General features: G+C 50.0%; 6 protein-coding genes across 6 annotated transcripts; 3 read left to right on the top strand and 3 right to left on the bottom strand.

Moving 5' to 3' along the window:
- Window positions 1-135: 135 nt before the first annotated feature.
- On the bottom strand, window positions 136-7354 carry N7525_008087 (non-ribosomal peptide synthetase; the record flags this gene model as incomplete). Its single annotated transcript, XM_002568512.2, has 3 exons — window positions 136-315; window positions 372-6926; window positions 6980-7354. 3 exons carry the CDS (start codon window positions 7352-7354, stop codon window positions 136-138), a joined length of 7110 nt encoding a protein of 2369 aa, XP_002568558.2.
- A 536-nt stretch (window positions 7355-7890) lies between these two features.
- On the top strand, window positions 7891-9536 carry N7525_008086 (cytochrome P450; the record flags this gene model as incomplete). The annotated part of the gene is made up of 3 exons (XM_061214293.1): window positions 7891-8007; window positions 8072-8256; window positions 8306-9536. The coding sequence occupies 3 exons, from the start codon at window positions 7891-7893 to the stop codon at window positions 9534-9536; spliced, it is 1533 nt and encodes a 510-aa protein (XP_061068724.1).
- A 1360-nt stretch (window positions 9537-10896) lies between these two features.
- Window positions 10897-12406, top strand: fqzB (FAD-dependent monooxygenase fmqB; the record flags this gene model as incomplete). The annotated part of the gene is made up of 3 exons (XM_061214292.1): window positions 10897-11068; window positions 11124-11719; window positions 11783-12406. 3 exons carry the CDS (start codon window positions 10897-10899, stop codon window positions 12404-12406), a joined length of 1392 nt encoding a protein of 463 aa, XP_061068723.1.
- A 347-nt stretch (window positions 12407-12753) lies between these two features.
- On the bottom strand, window positions 12754-14606 carry N7525_008084 (cytochrome P450; the record flags this gene model as incomplete). The annotated part of the gene is made up of 6 exons (XM_002568509.2): window positions 12754-13175; window positions 13274-13867; window positions 13924-13992; window positions 14050-14149; window positions 14215-14331; window positions 14397-14606. 6 exons carry the CDS (start codon window positions 14604-14606, stop codon window positions 12754-12756), a joined length of 1512 nt encoding a protein of 503 aa, XP_002568555.2.
- A 582-nt stretch (window positions 14607-15188) lies between these two features.
- N7525_008083 (class I SAM-dependent methyltransferase) lies at window positions 15189-16221 on the top strand (the record flags this gene model as incomplete). Its single annotated transcript, XM_002568508.2, has 4 exons — window positions 15189-15570; window positions 15637-15675; window positions 15731-15787; window positions 15833-16221. 4 exons carry the CDS (start codon window positions 15189-15191, stop codon window positions 16219-16221), a joined length of 867 nt encoding a protein of 288 aa, XP_002568554.1.
- A 356-nt stretch (window positions 16222-16577) lies between these two features.
- Window positions 16578-17917, bottom strand: cdpNPT (putative dimethylallyl tryptophan synthase; the record flags this gene model as incomplete). Its single annotated transcript, XM_061214291.1, has 2 exons — window positions 16578-16677; window positions 16791-17917. The coding sequence occupies 2 exons, from the start codon at window positions 17915-17917 to the stop codon at window positions 16578-16580; spliced, it is 1227 nt and encodes a 408-aa protein (XP_061068722.1).
- Between the last annotated feature and the right edge of the window lie 87 nt (window positions 17918-18004).

The following is an 18004-nucleotide window of genomic DNA, read 5'->3' as shown; positions in this document are numbered from 1 at the left end:
GTGGAAATATCAAGTAAACAGTAGAAGATTATTAGACAACAAAAGTGCACGTTATAATTGACCTCGAACTTCGTATCCTCATCAAAGGAGCAATCATGAAAGGGTCGTAGTCGAAAGAGATATATGGTTTGTTTATCATCCAATGCTGGCGATGACACTCACTGGCTTGGTCGCATGATGCACGATTTGTTCCAGCTGGCTGAAAAGGCGATCCAGAATATCCGAAGCATATCCCTCAGACACGGTGGTCGACCAGTAACGTAGTTCCACCTTGAGGTGGGAAGGGGAGGGAAGAATAGCAACGCAAAGGTCATACTGAAAGAATTATGATTAGTCGGTCTTATCATGGTTCACGTTCCGAAGGCGCTCACCTCAGTTGCATCCTCTAAATCGATGAGTTTGACATCGATCTCGTTGCTCCCATCTTTCGCAGTGGACGATTGTATCGAGAATGGGTTCTGAACTGTCAAAACTGTATTAAATAGCTGTTGGTTGTTGTCCAAGCTTCTTATTCCAGATTTGCGGATCATATCCGGTATGGAACAGTATTGGTGGTCATTTCGACGCTGAATATCCTCCTGGTTCTGTCGCAGAGTGTCTATCACCGTGCGCGTGGGTTCAATCGCAATTCGGCACGGAAGAACGTTGAAGAATGATCCGACAATATTCCATACTTCTAGGTGGGGGATATCACGTCCCGAGGTGATGGTTCCGAAGCACACATCGCGGGAATTGGTATAGTGAGCGAGGGTTAAGGCCCATGCTAGCTGGAAAACGTTGGTGATGGTAAGATTATTGGAGCGCCAGAAGGAATCTAGGCGCTTCGATTGTGCAAATGGCAGGCAGCGGCTCTGTGAACGAGGTTCAGGCAGAGGTGACTGCGTGACAGGGACTCTGGGCAGGTGGGAAGGGTAAACTCCGTAAAGCACCTGTGTCCAGTATTGCAATGTTTCTGCAGATGACTGGCTGCGCAAATTGGACAGATATTCACGATACGAGACCCCTCGCTCTGGCAAAGGCTGACCCTGGAGCAGGAGAGAAAGCTCTTCTAGTAGAATGGTCATGGAAAAGGCGTCAATCAAGGCATAGCCCGTTTCCAGTCTCATGAAGAGTGTCCCGGAATGGTCATGACCGATGATTAACCGGTGTGGTGGCGACAGGCCCCAGGATTTGACTGGTTCAAGGCCTTTCAGTTCCGAAAGGGCATTCTTGCTGCGAGGAAGAGCAAGAATTTGAGCTGGTCCCTTGTCGAGGACTACATGAAGATAATCTGCATGAACCTTTGGCTCTTTCATGAGAACCGTCCGTAAGGCCACATGACGGTGCACTAGTTGACTCCAAGCGTTGCTCACCTGCATCGGGGTAACTGATCCCGTAGCACGAATTTCGAAAATTGCAGTGCTCGTGTAATTGGACGTATAGAGCTCCAACACTCCACTGTGGGCGTCAGAGCAAGGGTAGATTTCCTGAATAGAATCCGATTTCAGCAAATTCAACTGAGATCGAACCATATCCAGCTGGTAGTCGAGGTGCTGAAACTGGACGAGATGATCTTCCCCTCGCACCAAGTCTTGGGAATCCAGGAGTTTCTGGCGCTTGGAATCAACGGCCTGGCCCTGAATCAGAATGACATGTTTGCAAAACAGTGTTACGGTGTTCTTTGATAAGAATTCCTGCATCGAGATGGCCATATTCCTTCTCCGACACAAAGTGAGAACCCGCATGGCAGTGATGGAATCGCCTCCCAAGGCGAAGAAGCTATCGTCCATACCAATGGCCTCCTCATTTAAGGACAGGGCTGTGGCAAAGCTTGCACGGACGAATCGCTCTTGCTCTGTGGTTGGTTTCCTTTTCTCTGCCACTGGATTGTCCAGATACATCTCCAGTGTCTCTCTATCCATTTTCGATGCAACCTGGCGTAATGTCTTGCGGTCAGCCTTGCCACTTGGGCTAAGCGGCAGACGAGATAGCGAAAGAAAATGGGAAGGTATCATATAGGGTGGAAGGTGTTGGTTGAGATGGTCTCTTACACCTTCAAGGTAAGCTTGATTTTGCCTTGACGGTGGGAGAAACAGTCCCCGATGGTCGTGACAAGTAGAATCGATGCCCACCGTCGTTTCTACAGTCGCAGGATCATAGACGAACATGATAAGTCGGGGTCTTTGTATGCCGACAGGCTTTATCAATTCTGCAATAACCGCGGTACCGTGTTGGTATCTCTCGGCACAATGCTCAATCTCGTGCAATTCAATCCGCTGCCCGTTGAGTTTGACCTGTGTGTCCTTTCGGCCGACCAAATTTAAAGACCCGTCTGCGTTCAAGATAGCCAGATCTCCAGTCTTGTAAAGTCGCGCTCCTTGCAAGAAGGGAAAGTTTTCACTCCAGACGGGATCGCAAATGAAGGCAGCGGCAGACTCCTGGGCTCGGTTGATATACCCTCTTCCAACAATCGGCCCACCGATCAATAGCTCTCCTATCGAGCCTACAGGCTGAAGCTCATCATGGTTGTCCGGGTCAACGATCCAACAAGACGCGTTTTGGGAAGACCCGACGTTTCCCAAATCCGAGCTGGAAGTCAACGGGTGTGTAGTAGTCGTGTACATAGCACATTCGGCCGGCCCATAGGACTGATGCAGCTTGACCCGTGAAGCCCATGTCTCCAGATCAGATGCTGATGGTGCCTCACCTCCAAGAATCAGGGTTTGGAGACAAGGAATCGCTGCTGGCGCGAGGGTTCGCGCCACCGAAGGGGTCAGCATGGCCATGTTGACCTGCATGGTTGTCATGGTTTTCGCCAAGCTGTTCATGCGTTGAGCTTCAGAAGGCACACAGACGCAGCCCCCGGAACAGAGGATAAGTACAATCTCAGCAAGGCAGATATCAAACGCAGGCGACGCGAAAAGCAAACCCCGGGAAGCAATTGATGCGCCAATCATGTCCTTGTGTGCCTTGAGCATCGAGTATACCATGCCATGCTCGATCACAACTCCCTTTGGCGCACCCGTTGACCCGGATGTAAACGCGACATACATTGGGTCGTGGTGAGAGACGGCTGATGGGGTCCAAGCATCGTAGTCCGCTTGGGTCACAATATCGTGAGTCAGAACCAACATGTCATCAACCAAGCCCGCGCATTTCTCTTGGAATACCGTAGAGCATATCATCGTTCGCGCCCCAGCGTCTCGCAAGATATGCCGCAAACGCTGTGTGGGGAAGTTGGGTTCCAACAGAACCATGGCGGCTCCAGACATCATGACACCCAGAATGGCAACAGGGAACCATTTCGATCTTTCGACGCAAATCCCGATGACCGCACCGGGCTCCGACCCGGATCCGAAAGACTGCAGAAGACCTGCCAATCTCCGCGCTAACGCGACAAGTTCGCTATATGTGAGCGAGCCATCCCATGCGCAGACGGCCTCAGAGTTTGGTTGGGTGATGCTGAAGTGGTTGATAATATCATGTAGGCAACGAAGGTGGGACGGACTCTTTTTGTTTATCGCTGCCAATTGCTGCCACTCAGGAGAAAGCTGCGTCCTCAGATCCTTCATTTTTGTCCCAGGTTCTCGGAGGATTCGCTGCAATAATGTATCGAACTGTTCCAAGAGTGCCTCGGTCCTATCAGCGCCCAGAATGCAGCTATTAAAGATGGCCTTGACCCCCAGCGATGTGCCTTCCTGCTGGGCGACGATTGACAGGGCATACGACGCAAACTTCAGGTCATGATTTTCGTTCTCAGGTAACTCAATCAGGGCGCCGGGAGGCATCTGAAGAGATTGCAACCTAATGGTGAGGAGATTCTGGAATCCACAAGCCAGGGCCGCGTCTGAGCTTGACTCTGCGATACGCCTGAGTCCAACATGCTCAAATGGCATGATAGAGACGTCGTGCTGTCGCATTTGAACCAACATATCTTCCACCGATATGTCGTCCTCAAGCTGCGTACGGAATGGAAATGTTGCGAAAGTTGGCCCAACAATACGATCGATCTCTGGAACTGGGGCGTTTCGGCCCGAGACAGTCAATCCGTATACCACATCGTTTGAGTGAGTTTGGGAAGAGATCACAATAGTCCACGCTAATTTGATCTTATTGGCGAGGGTCCAATTCATATCTGATTCGGCCAGGATAATTTGCTGGCTTCTGACTTGCCAATGTGGTGAAGTGGTTGGCCGCCGGGAGGAGGTAGGGAACATTGTTGCTTGGAAATCTTTGAGCTCTTGGCTCCAGAAAGAGCGACCTTCCTCAATGCTGAGCTTGGAGATGTAGTTAATGGCATGTTTGAAGGAAGGGCGTGGTGACAATTTGTCCCCAGCGTAAATCACCTGGAGATCCCCGAGCATCTGCAGATATGACCATCCATCAAAAAGGGCGTGATGCATGGTCAGCAGGAATATACCAGAGTCCGATCCGCTGGAACCCCGTCCACGATGATATGTCACACGTGCAAGCGGGGTGCCCAAGTTCATGGGCTGACAATTATCCATGCCTGAAATATCCTCGAATGGGAGCTTTTGCTTCGTGACTACTTGAAGCTTTTGGCCATCTTGAAGCTGGATGATTCGCGTTCGGAGAATGGGGTGTACGAGCCAAAGCTGTTCCCATGCAGCCCAGACCCGATAAAGGTCCGTAGAAGGAGCCAAGGAGAATCGATATGTGCCCATGAATGCTCCTGGATTGGTAATTGACAGGTGCATGAGACCTTCCTGGAGAGGAGTGCAAGGGTAAATATCTTCAATCATTTCTCTCCCAATGCCACACTGCGCGGTCGCGGCGGATAGACTCTGTTCGGTATCCACGAGGAGAGAGAATGGTGAGATCTCGCGGACGTCTTTGCTTTCCGCAGTGCATCGCGCAATCTTTCGTGGATTCTGGAGACGGATGACATCCGCCACCGTGATCTCGAGACCATGATTGCGTGCACGGGCTACCAGCTCGATAGCAGCTAGTGAATTTCCTCCCATGTCGTAGAAACCGTCTTCTGGGCCAATGTTAATTGCGAGACACCCTAAAGCCTCAGCAAAGACGGAGCATAGAGTGTTTTCCTTGGCAGAAAGCCCCGGGTCCAACTCGACATCTTCTTTATCACGCTGATTTGACGGTTGCTCTCTTGTCGATGAGTGGCTGGATGCTGCTCCAAGATCAACCAAGGCTCGTCGATCGAGTTTGCCAGTTCTCGTCAGAGGAAAGCGATTGACGAACGTATATTTCGTTGGAATCATATATGGCGGTAGACAGTCGCGAAGCCAATGCTTGATACTGGTCACCAAATCGAGGAGGGTGTCATTCATGGGGACAACGAAGCTTTCCTTCGTCATGCGAGTCTCATCATTATCTGCGACAATAAACAAAGCAAGGAGTTTCCCCGCACTGCCACCGTTCACTTGAAGTACATCGGCCACTGCAAGCATTCCCTTCTGAAACCGGGAGGCATGATGTTCAATTTCGTGCAAGTCGACACGTTGCCCGTGGATTTTCACCTCCCGGTCTTTGCGCCCAACATATCGCAACGCGCCATCGTCAAGGTTATATCGCACGAGATCTCCCGTTTTGTAAACGCGCTCACCTGGAGGAATCCCGAATCGCGTCGCCCAACGAGGGTTGGAGATGAAAGACTTCTGGTGGGGCTGGTTGAGGTAGCCTCGGGCCACGATTGGTCCGCTGATGAGTAACTCTCCCACCGCACCCAGGGGCTCGAGCTGGTCATGATCTTGAGGATTCGTGATCCAGCAGTGACTGCTGTATGAGCAGCCGATATTTTGGGGATCTTCCAGTTGCACATTGGGCTGCACAGTGGCCACCACACTGCACTCGGCGGGGCCGTACGCATTGAGGAGCTGGATCTTTCCCGACCCCGACCATTGTGTGATGTGGTCTTGAGACATGGGTTCACCGACAAGCAAGACAGAGCTCACGTCCGGTACCTCTTCAGGGTTGATGAACCGCGCGACAGATGGGGTCAGTTCAAGCCAGTTGGCTCGCATCCCGCGGATAGCATCTGCCAGGCCGTTCAGCCGCTGCTTCTCCGAGGGTATACACACGCAACCACCCGCCACCAAAGTCATGAGTGTCTCGAGAATGCTGCTGTCAAACCCATAAGAAGCAAACTGAAATGCCCGTGTTTGACTATTAATATTCTGGACTGCGTTCTGGGCTAGCGTGTTTGCAACGAAGCACTGATGTTCAATCACGATTCCTTTGGGCTTCCCAGTGGACCCGGAAGTAAAAGCCACGTATGCGGCATTTGAAGGCTTCACAGATGTGTTAAAGGCGTTTCTGCCTGTATCGACATGACTATTTATTGTGTCGAGGATCGTGACAGCTCGAGGGCCCAGCTTCCGTCCGAGTTCCTGTAATGACTCCGAGGTGATGACAACTGTTGCCTGCACCTCCGAGCAAATCTCGGCCAGTCGAGGCATAGGATGAGAAGGATCAAGGAGGACAAAAGCACCTCCCGCTCTGAGCACTCCCAGCATGGCGACTACCGTCCAGCGCGACTTTTCGAAGTACAGCGGCACCACTGACTCTGGGCCAACACCAAGTGACAGCAGCTGGTGTGCGACTGCGAGTGAAAATCGATCAAGTTCTGCATATGTGACAGAACCATCCCAAGCACACAGCGCTTCGGCATCTGGCTGGCTCCGGCAATGCTCCAGGATCAAGGTGTGAATGCACACTTGTGGGCGTGCGAGTGAGTACGGATTGTTCCATTGCAGGATCAATTTTGTACTATATGAGCCCAGGAAATCCAGCTCCCGAAGTGATATCCCTGGGCTCATAACTAGTTGCTCGAGAATGTGAACCGTAGCCGTTAATTGTGACCAGGCTTGGTTCACTGTGAGAGAGGCTCTTGAGTATTCCATATATACTTTGGCGGGTGATATACTGCAGTCCAAAACAACAATTGCATTGAATGCATAGGGTAACTGAGACTCTATTAGTACGTCGAGAGAAAATCGCATTACCGACTGCTACTTACAGACGTCGGGCCGTTCAGTTCATCATGCCACCTGATGACCACAGCCGTCGAGGTCTGTGTGCCCGAAAGAGGTTCTCTGTGCGTTTCCTTCGCTGCATCCACCAAGAGACTATCCGGCCTGTCTGATATTTGCCATGTCTCTAAATGGGGAGATGAAGCCACTAATTTCGAACACGCATCCCTTGGAGGGGCTACGAGTTGCTCCAACACTGCAAAAGTTATCGTGTGTGTTTCTGAGAGCCTGCCAAGCAACAAGGCCCAGCATGCCTTGAGAAGATGTGATCGGAGCAATACTTCGCCATTATCAGTCCATTCTGCTTCCAATTCCTTACTCAAAGGAAAGGAGATAGTATCACGACCAAGATAAGAATCCATGGCGATGATGGGACAAGTACTCCGAAAGTTAAGGTTCCTCCCGAGATATGGGGGTTCCTTCGCGGTAATGAATACATGGAATGCTCGTACTTCCGCCGAAATGACTTCTCCCGGATATATCTTCGAAAGTGGCCAAGAATGGGTGGTCAGCAACAAGAATGTTGTATAGCCGCCAAGCTCAGGCTGGCCACCAATGGTTCTTAGTCCATGGCTACACCTACAACAATCCCCACAAGTCCTTGCATATCTCAACGCCATGCGGTCGTCTAGATCAATGTGATGCGACCATGCATGTTGATCCTTGCTGATCAACATTTGACCCACACGTACTTTGTACATGTCAGATTCTGGCCACTCGGTGAAGTTGCCCTGGATTGTCAGCCGCACTTGTGGGAATTCGAATAAGATCGGCTCTATCACTGGACGTGCCTATTCAGGAAAATGCGGACATGCTGTTGATTGCAAATTGAATTCAAACTCGTCATTTAAATCCGCCATTTGTTGCTTCTGCTTCTTCCCAACGTCAGCTCCACATAATGTCAGGTTACGTTCTTCTTACGGTGCAGTTGGCAGCTGTATTACTTCTAGTCACATTGTGGCGCGCCTTTCGACCAAATACTCGGTCAAATCGAGTAGTTTCCTACATAATAAATGTTGGTAATACTCCAAAAATACATCAAAAGAACAAGGCTGACTTTCATCCTCGTACCAACGTAGAGATTTCTCCTCTGGTGGTACCCAATTTATTCGACAGATGGCTCAACGCCCATTCCGACTTGCCCCTATCGATTTCCAGATGGCGGGGGAAGTATCAAGTTCCTGGAGGCGGAGAACGTCTCCCGTCAGTGGGCCGAGAAATATGGCCCGGTATATCGAATCTGGGTTGGTCTCACGCCAGAAATGTGAGCTTCCTCTCCTAAGATGAACCGCCTATGCTAAACAAAAGCATAGCATTTTGACCGGCGCGGATGAGATCAAGGCAGTCTTTAAAGACTCTGGTAACCACCGCAAGGCTTCAAACCTGAATGGTGGATGGGTAATGGGCGATCTAGTGGGTGACGGTGTCGGACTCATCAGTGAAGGGCACTGGAAACGAGTCCATGCTGTAGTTTCACCACCATTCACCCAGAAACCTACGACCTATGTTCCCTTTGTCCAGTCCCGCATTTCTCGCCATTTCTCCGAGCTATACCCGGAGGATGAAGGCGGGAGAACGCTGCGCATCAAGCCCGCTGAGGATCTCAAGCTCCTGCCCTTCTGGGTCATTAGCGACCTCTTATATGGGAACCTGTCCCCGGAGATGACAGAGGAACTCTTGCAAATCACAGACCTGCGCACGGATGTGTTTCGATATGCCTTCAAGGGTGGATTATCGCTGTTCTCCATCAGCAAGATATTTTACCCTGACATAAGGAACAAGCTACACGTCTTCCACACTCGCTGGGCCAATTTCAATAGGAAAGCATATCAATGTGCATTAAACCGTGACGATGCCTCTGCTTGTGCTATTGTTACCTTGTATAGAGCCGTCGAACAAGGTCAGATTACACCAACCGAGCTGATGCACACATTGGACGAAGCACTGTTTGCCAACATCGACGTTACAATTGGCAGCTTCTCCTGGATCCCACAATTTCTGGCTGAGGATGCCGCTTTACAGAGCAAGCTTAGGAAAGAGATCTCACACGCCAGATCTGACACGGCTCCTGAATCATGGGTCAAATACATTGGCAGCAACTCGACTCTGCTGGCGAGCTGCATAAATGAATCTGCGAGGTTGAAGCCAGTCACCAACTACACCTACGCGCAGTCGATGCCCACTGACCGTGACGTGGGTGGATACCGCATTCCCCGTGGTACCTTTATGGTGGTTGACACCAATGCCTTGAATATCTGGGATGACGCCTGGGGCTCTGATAAAACAAGCTACCGCCCTCAGCGGTTCCTGGAGGAGTCCAGGGCCAGCTTTCGGTATCGCTTTTGGCGGTTTGGCTTTGGGCCCCGCCAGTGTATTGCGCAGGCGTTGGCAGACACGATCCTCAAGGTTCTGGTTGCGTACACTGTTGAGAACTACGAGTTGAAATCCACTGGGAAGTCTGCTGCGAATGAGGAGGATGCCCATAAACAAGGCGAAGCGTGGTTCAAGGTTGCAGAGCAGGGAATCATTTTGGAAGCGCTATAGTACATGTTCTTTTCTCTATTTGAGTAGGCTGGGAATATCTGGCTAGTTGAAATACATGCCTTGGTTGGTTTGAACACTTTTTGCTCGGATTCTGCATTCTAACTGTGAGATTTATGACTATGTTTGGATGATGATGTACTCCGAACAACCACATTGTATAATACCGGTTGGGCAGGGAGTAAGAACTACCGGTGTCTTGTAAGGCTTGTCTATGTCAAGATCTATGCTACTATCCACTGGCTATGACCACGTCGTTCTCGAGCCATCAAATTTCGACACAGCCCACAGCTACCCTTCGCGTCATTTCGAAGCAAGTCTAAGTCTCGTGCCTCGGTCTCGCTCACGCATCAGCCATTGTAAGACCAAAAAATCCGGTTACCCCCTGCAGATAATATCAGTCACGATCCAGATCGCACTCGGAATTGAGAGGGAATCGATAGGCAATCGATAGTCCATGCACTATTGCCTTAGACTACCCTACGCTAATGCTGCATGATTTCCAACTAGTAGTGGAGACCGATGTTGGCCTAATGTTCTTGTGAGCCAATCAACGGATACGGAGCCCTAGGAGAGATTTTCGCAGATCCATATCACGGATGTTTTCTCCGCTAAACTGCAGTGCCAAGGGAGACACAGAATACGACGTAGCATCTGATTCTCTGCAGTCATTGTGTTAGTGAATGTGGAGGCGCCGTGGCTAATCTCCCTTGCATCAGGCCCGATCCGCGATCTCCGTACCCGTAGCGGGCTCTCCACATGTCTCACCGCGTCGGAACTGGTATACCATTTTCTCGCATTCTTACCTCACCTCGCATTCATACGGAGTGCATTGCAGCCAACTATCCTGCATAACCCCAGGCATGAAAGGCAAGTAGGTAGTCCTGAGCCATTCTTGGCTTTGGGCTATTTCCGAAATAGGCTTAGCTCAATCCCGGGTTGGGGCTATTCCTGTAGTCGTGCATTGCAGCATTTTCGAGGCGACCTGCCTTGGGAGTCACCTGTACATTACAGGTGACATTTAGTAGGGATTGGTTCCAAGGCGTCATTCCGCAGCGGTGTGGTGGCGGTCTACATGGTAGATTCAATACTACCTGGAGCAAACAGCGCATCGAGACATCGCATGGTGTCATCGGAACGCAATACTCGATGCATAAAGCAAGTTATGTTCACGATGACTGCAGTCAGAAGGATGCAGGGTAAGCCCGCCATCTAGCCCACAATCGCCGACTAGCATGTGGTATGGTCCAAGCCGCTGTAGTGACGATCGGCGGCCGAGTGGCCATAAAGAGGGATTGTGTCGTGCTTATTGTAGATACTAGTCCGAAGCCACAAAGTTAACTGTTTAATCAAGCGCATCACGATGACTGTAGCACACGGCGTTGGTCCCAATGGAGTCGCGCCACCTGGTTCAAGTGGAATCCAAGTGATTATTGTCGGGCTTGGGATTGCTGGTCTGGTTGCTGCCATCGAGTGCCACTACAAGGGACATGTGGTAGTCGGCCTTGAGAGAAGTCCGGGCATCAGAGTTCTAGGTGAGCTATATGACACCAAATCGGTTGTCCATGGGTCATTTATTGACTGGAGCAGGAGATAGCATTGCCTTAGGGAGCAACGCGACAAAGGTCCTACAGAGTTGGAACAATGGTGAAGTGCTGCGTCATCTTGTCTCTCAGTCCGACGATGTCGCCGCCATGGAGATTCTAGACCCCGCGGGGAAGCTGTATGCCTTGGATTCCATGGACGGGTATGGCATGGGAGAGGGCATGATTATCCATCGTGGAACATTGGTCCATGGGTTATACGAACATGCCAAATCCCTGGGTATTGATTTGCGCTTTGCCTCAGCTGCCACCGATTACTGGGAGGATGAGGGTCAAGCCGGTGTGACTGTCAATGGTGAGCAACGGATTGCGGCTGCCTGTGTCGTGGGCGCGGACGGCGTACATAGCAAGACCCGAGATTATGTGCTAGGATATCAAATTGCTCCTCAGCCCTCTGGACTAGCTGCGTTTCGTGCATGCTTCAGCGCCAACTTGCTGGCGGGTGATCCTGATGCTCAATGGATTCTGGAGGAAGCAGGTGTGCAGGATCGGATGCGAAGGTACATAACGACCGGGGGTCTGGGGTTGACTTTGTCAACTGGAAAACGCGGCCAGAATGTGATTTGGCAGGTCTGGCACCGGGTGTGTATTACTCACAACTTCGAGCATCGAGACGAAAACTGACTTGGTATTGGGGGTTTTCAGAAACACGAGAAGGCTGATGAGTCCTGGGAAAATGTCACCGATGCCCGTGTTGAGGATGCCCTCGCCTTACTCCAGGACTGGCCTACGTACCCTCAAGTGGCTGCTGTTCTGCGACACACGCCCAGCGAAAAGCTCGCAGACTACAAGATCATCTCTCGTGATCCTCTGCCGACATGGCGTTCCCGTGGTGGGCGCATCATGGTCATAGGCGATGCAGCCCACGCGATGTCGGCGATTGCGGGCCAGGGAGGTGGTCAGTCTGTTGAAGATGCGGCTACGTTAGCCATTTGTCTGGAGCTGGCAGGTAAAAGCCGGGTGAATCTGGCTCTCCATGTGGTGGAAAGAATTCGATACCAGCGGACCAGCATTATCCAGGACAGTGGTAATGCGATTTATAGTCAGATGCGAGATCCGGACTGGGAGACGATTGAGAAAGATCCGTCGATGATGAAGTTCCCACGTCCTGAGTGGCTCTTCGGCTACGACGTTCACCGTGATGTTTACGAGCAGTTTCCATATGCGATGAGAGCTGTTCAAGATAACACGGGCTATCGGCCACGGAATATTCCATCCAACAGCAAGTACCAGGTGGTGCACGATTACGAGAAGCCAGTGGCAGCTTGATGACATCTTCTCGTTGGCATGTTATATAGTCTTGCTAGCCTTGCCCCTATTTCTTGAATATCCGAGTTTTACATTTGATTATGCTGAAATATATACTTCGCGCCGAAGATTTGTATTATCATTCTAAATATAGTGTCGAAGGGACTAGGAGCCGATAAATTAGCCATCGTACAATAGCAAAGTCTCCCAACTACGACGTAGGTCGGTTGAACCTTCCTGATACTGTTCAAATCCTAGCAATTTATTTGGCCAGAACTATAGGCCTTTAGGAATATACACTGACCACAACCCCTTTCGATGGAACAATAACAGATTGATTTAATAATTCAGTGTAGGCATAGCTATCTTTACAGTGTAACTTCCTCCTGGCGTCTCCTCACCGAGAGCATCCCTCCTGTATCTCTCTGGATAAACATGCTGCGAACATGCAGATCAGGGACACGCCCATCTAATGCTTTGAAGTCGTACTTGAGCAAGATATGACAAAGAATCAACTTAGCTTCATCGCACGAAAGGAACCTCCCAGGACAAGCATGTTTCCCATGGCCGAAGGCCAAATGACTCGTCCTCGTTTTGGTAAATGGGGCAAGCTTAGCCTGCTCTGGATCTTTCCTCATTCTTTCAAATCGATAACCGTCAAAGGTTTCGGGATCCGGATACAACTCAGGGTCTAGACGAAGGTCGTTTGCAAAGGCAAGACGGGTACCCTTAGGGATAGTTGTACCATCTTGCAATGTGACTGTCTTCTTAGCGGCGCGGAACATGGAGACTGAAAATCAAAGTAATCAGCAAGGAAGAAAGACAAAGCCAAACTGGGAATGGGGGAGGAAAGAAAAAAACGAAAAGAAAAGAAAAGAAACAACGCACTCAGTGTGGCAGGTTCAAGCCGCTGGCTTTCTTTCATCACGCTCTCCATGAGTGTCAGCTTGAGTAAGGACTTGTGATGCAAGCCACTACTTTCAAAGACCGACACTACTTCCTCACGGAGCGGCTGGATTAGTTCTGGATGCTCGCAAATTCTTGCCAGTACCTTCTCCACCATGTCGGATGTGGTCAAGACAGATACAGCGGTCAGTCTCAGCTGGGCCATGGTGGCGTCGTAGCGAGACCCTTGAGCATACTGATCAATGAAAGTTAATGTCGAGAATATTCGGTCAGATGACGAGTCTTTTCTGTGCATAGTCTGCCTCTCACGTTCTAGAACTGGCATCAGGATGGTTCGAGCTCGCTGAATCTGGCGGCGGACAGCCTTGCAGGTGGGCAAGAACCAATGGACAACGGGCTGCAGGATCCATGGCCAAGCCTGGACTGCCTGGACTGCAATAGCCCGGTTTATCGTAAAGTTAATGGCAATATCGAGCCATTCGGCATTGCGGCACAGCTCCGCTCCGACAAATGCTCGCGTGGTCATCTGAGCAACCAAGGCCAAGACAGTGTCGTGGATTGAAACAGTGTGCCATTCTGCAATTTATCAGACTCCACGGTAAGATCAGTGTGAGTGGGCAATTCGAGCATACCGGAACTGTCCGTCCACTGAGTCTGCAGACGGTGGTTTGCTTCATCCGACAGCGCCCGAGTCAAGTGGACTGCGAGGTGGCAATTAATCATGCATGGATCGAACAGTCCAGGGCCCAGCCACTTACCTAGCTCCCTGTTCATAGCATGGATTGCAGTAGGGGACACATGGTTATGCAGCGAGCCCTGAAACATAGTTTCAAAGCCCGGCAGCTCCAGCAAGATTACCTGCAAGTGACTGGATCAGACAACTATGCATAATGAACATTTCGAGAAAGGGAAAAAACACATACATCATTCAAGGCATCATAAGCGCTAAGCCTTTTATCGTTTCTCAGTTCTTCGGCGTATTGGTCTGCAAGGATCAGATAGGTGCCCATGTTGGTTACCAATTGGAAGGCCGTGAGCCCCTGTGGGTGTCAGCAATCGTCGTCGTCGTCCTGCTACCAACACATGACGGGTTAAATTAACCGACCTTTCGTAGTGCATCTTTGATGAGCTTTTCTGCATTTGATTCGAATTCTCGCTTTGCTTTGTTTCTGAAAATATCCCACGAGTGCGAGTTCATGCAGACGAAGGATTGGCTTTTGTGAAATGGAAACAGCAAGGTAATTCCAAAGATAAACAGTGAAATTGCACATGCTGTCCCTGAGTAGGAAACCATGAATCTGGCAACCACATCCATTGTCGACTGTTCTTTCTTTGTCGGCTCGATTGACCAACTTATTGCGCATACAAGGTATATCTAGTGCAACGGTAGATCTTCCGAAGTGACATGGGGAAATCCTGTTTTGCGAGGCTGACGGTATTTCAAATGGTCTACAAGGTCAGATTGTGCGTCTGTAAGGACAACCTGCAGTTCTTTTAGTGGCTGTAACCCTTGGGATCTTTACGCAGCACGAAGTAGTCCATACAACATTCAGACCAGTTGGAATGCGGGACCCACCGTCTAGTGACTCCTTGCATGCAATGCAAAGGCACGTACGGCTATGCAGAAGTCTAGATCGAGTAGTGGAAACCATGCCTATGTCTTTCATCGAACCTTTCCTTTGTCTCTGATGGATTGCATGAAGTACTCCGGAGGTAGTCTGGACTCCGTACAGAGCTGAAGAATGTAAATATATCACGTCCACTGCTACTATCCTATTAGGAAAATGCATCCCGATCTTATAAACCGCCAAAGATAATATCTCTCTATCGCTTTCTCTAAATCCTAGCCAACAAATATTGCCCCAATTGTTTGATCCATCAGCATCACCATCCTATCATGACTCGCGCCACCAACTTTACCGAGCTCTACGCGGGCAAGGGAATCCTTGATACCTACATGGTCGCGGAAAAGATCACCCGGTATTATACCCAGGATCTGATTCAGCTCTCGGGACTGAGTGAATCTAGTCTGACACCTCTGGTAATTCTGGACCTCGCCTGCGGAACGGGTGTTGTCTCTGATGCCCTCCATGACATGTTGAATTTCCAGCCAAAAGGGAACTGGGAACTGACGTGCGGCGATATATCAACTGAGCTTACTGGCCATGTGAAGCAGAAGATTTTGGAGAGAGGATGGGAGAATTCAATTGCCAAGGTGGTGGATGCGCAAAACACCGAGCTCCCTACCGGACATTATACTCACGTGTTTGCGGCTCTTGGTACGCAAAATGTCGGAACCACTTGAATTCAACCAATCACTGATATAAGATACTGTCGCCATTTAGCCTTTACCTCATTTCCCGATACCTATGCTGCAATGAAAGGTTGGCTCACTCATAATCAAGGCGTGCTCAAATAGAAGCTCATGTTCATAAACAGAGGTCATGCGGATTCTTCAGCCGGGGGGAACGCTTACTATCTCAACTTGGCAGCGAAGTATGTCTCGCCCGCTACATGATCTCAAGTTCTGACGTATCACAGCTGAGTGGCTTGCCGTTGTTGAGGCCGCTGTTGCCATAATACCGGCAGATCTACCATTCCCAACTACCAAGGAATTCATGTCCTGTATGAACCCAGGATGGGATTCGGAAGACTACGTTCACTCTAGATTTGAGGAGGCAGGGTTCCACAGCGTCCAAGTCACTACAATTTCGAAGCAATTCGAAACTAGCGTCGAGGACTTGTACAAGATCGCACAGCCGGTCATTCCTATCATTGTTAGTAAATGGTGGAACCAGGAGCAAAGGGATAAGTATGAGAATGATATCCTGCCAGCACTTCAGAGGCATCTGAATGAAACTTATGGAGAGAACGGTCTGGTGCCACAGGAGTGGACTGCTGTTTTTGCAACTGGTCAGAAGGGATCTTAGGGCAACCAGCGAGACGGTAGCAGTCAGCCTAGTATCCATAGCTTTGAAGTGTCGTTTTATTTACTGAATATTATCCCGAAAGTGGGTGCAGAGACTGGAGAAACCCTCGCCCCATATCTTAATCTTCTTTAGCACACAAAGAGAGAATTATCTTCTGATATTTGCGTAATGTTTGCGGATTTGAGAAGCACTACTTGAAGAACAGGATATTCCCATGGGGCATTGGCTCTTCTTCATTCTGGCTAGCTAAATTATATATGAACAAATTGCCCATCCTTTCATGCCGCTCCGCAATCACTCTTGAAACCGTAGCTCCTCTGCTTCAAGCGTACCCTGACTGTGACTATTGTAATATCCTAGTGATAGTACATGGTGAGGTATGGTCCTTTTTTCTTGGTGTATGAAAAGGACAGCCATGCCTGGTGATCCGTTGCGATAACCAAGTCCTTGCTAGGGCTGATATTACACGAGTCAGATTAGCAAGAAACATTCCGCGTGTGCGCCTAGAGAGGGAACCTACTAGTATGTCTGCAAATTATTGCGATAGACTGCGGCCTGCTCAGGCATACCGTAGCGTTCGAAAAAGGCAGTGAGCACATTTGCAATTTTCAGCTCGGGAATGCCGACCAAGGGGAAAGTAGAATTTGGGTTTGGGCAATGCCTCGCCGGGACTCATCTCATAGTTCATAATAAATGGAACAATAGTGTCCGGATCCCCAGGCAGCGATGGCCGCTCCGGCTCATTTCGCATGCCTTCGATAATCCCAAACTCTACCCACAGTTCTTGCAGCATTTTCAGTCCAAGCAATGTCTCTTCGTCATTGAGCTTGCCGCCCATGGTCCAGTGCTCCTCGACCTTTGCCAACCTCATGTCAAGCTCCATCAGGTAAAGCTTGATCCGAGTTGCCGCTGGATCGACCAGATCACAGGACAAAAAGTAAAGGTCTGTCTGGCTCTGTGTTTTCATATAGGTCTCAATCGCCTTGCTTGCAGGCTCAAAACGTCCTTGCTTGTCCACTTTCCGAATAGCAGAGAAGCACAACTTGGCCACGCTTTGCCCCGTCACGGAAGCTTTGAGGGCCGGATAGAAATACTCCTTGATTGTGATTCCGGTTTGACCCAAATCCAAAGCAAGCAGAATTTGCGTCTTCCACGCGGTTCCCGAGATTGCTTCCGGGGACATCAGTCTTTCTTCGCGGTCCGTCAATGTCAGCTCGTTGACAAGCATTTGATGCAGCTCCATGTCGATGCTGGCAGACCCTATAGCCCTCAACTCGACCAGGGTAGCGTGGACAGTGTGCCGGTTGAGTGGGTCGACACCGGTGCTAGCAATGTAGCTTGTAGGCTCGAAGGCAACCCGTGCAGTCAGGCCTAATTTCTGAACATTCTGACTCAGCTCCACGGAGCCAGTTCCTCCGAGCAGACATTTGTAGATATCCCTCCCACCCGGGAACGGTCCCAGCTTTGGAATTATAACATGCGCAAAGAGACACAGGTATTCATATTGCTTGTGGATGCTGTAGCTGCCATTGGAGAGCATTCTCCCCAGCATCGGACCCACGGCATGCCAGTATTGGTATTGGTCCAGATTGGCAAAGGTCATCGACTTGCTGAGTGTATGGTGAGGCATATCTGCCGCTTCTGTGGCCTCTGGCACACAGGCCTTGAGAGGCTGAACAGTGGAAGAGACTGTCATTCTGGGATAGCGGTATGAGTATTTGTCTAGGAAGAAAGTAAGTCGGAGATCTTTAATGTTGTCCAAAGGCCATTGAAAATGCAAGAT

This window comes from Penicillium rubens (genome assembly GCF_028828025.1).
Source record: "Penicillium rubens strain IBT 27055 chromosome Unknown utg000003l_segment0_segment0, whole genome shotgun sequence".
Classification (NCBI taxonomy): domain Eukaryota; kingdom Fungi; phylum Ascomycota; class Eurotiomycetes; order Eurotiales; family Aspergillaceae; genus Penicillium; species Penicillium rubens.
This window is presented reverse-complemented; position numbering and strand designations above follow the sequence as displayed.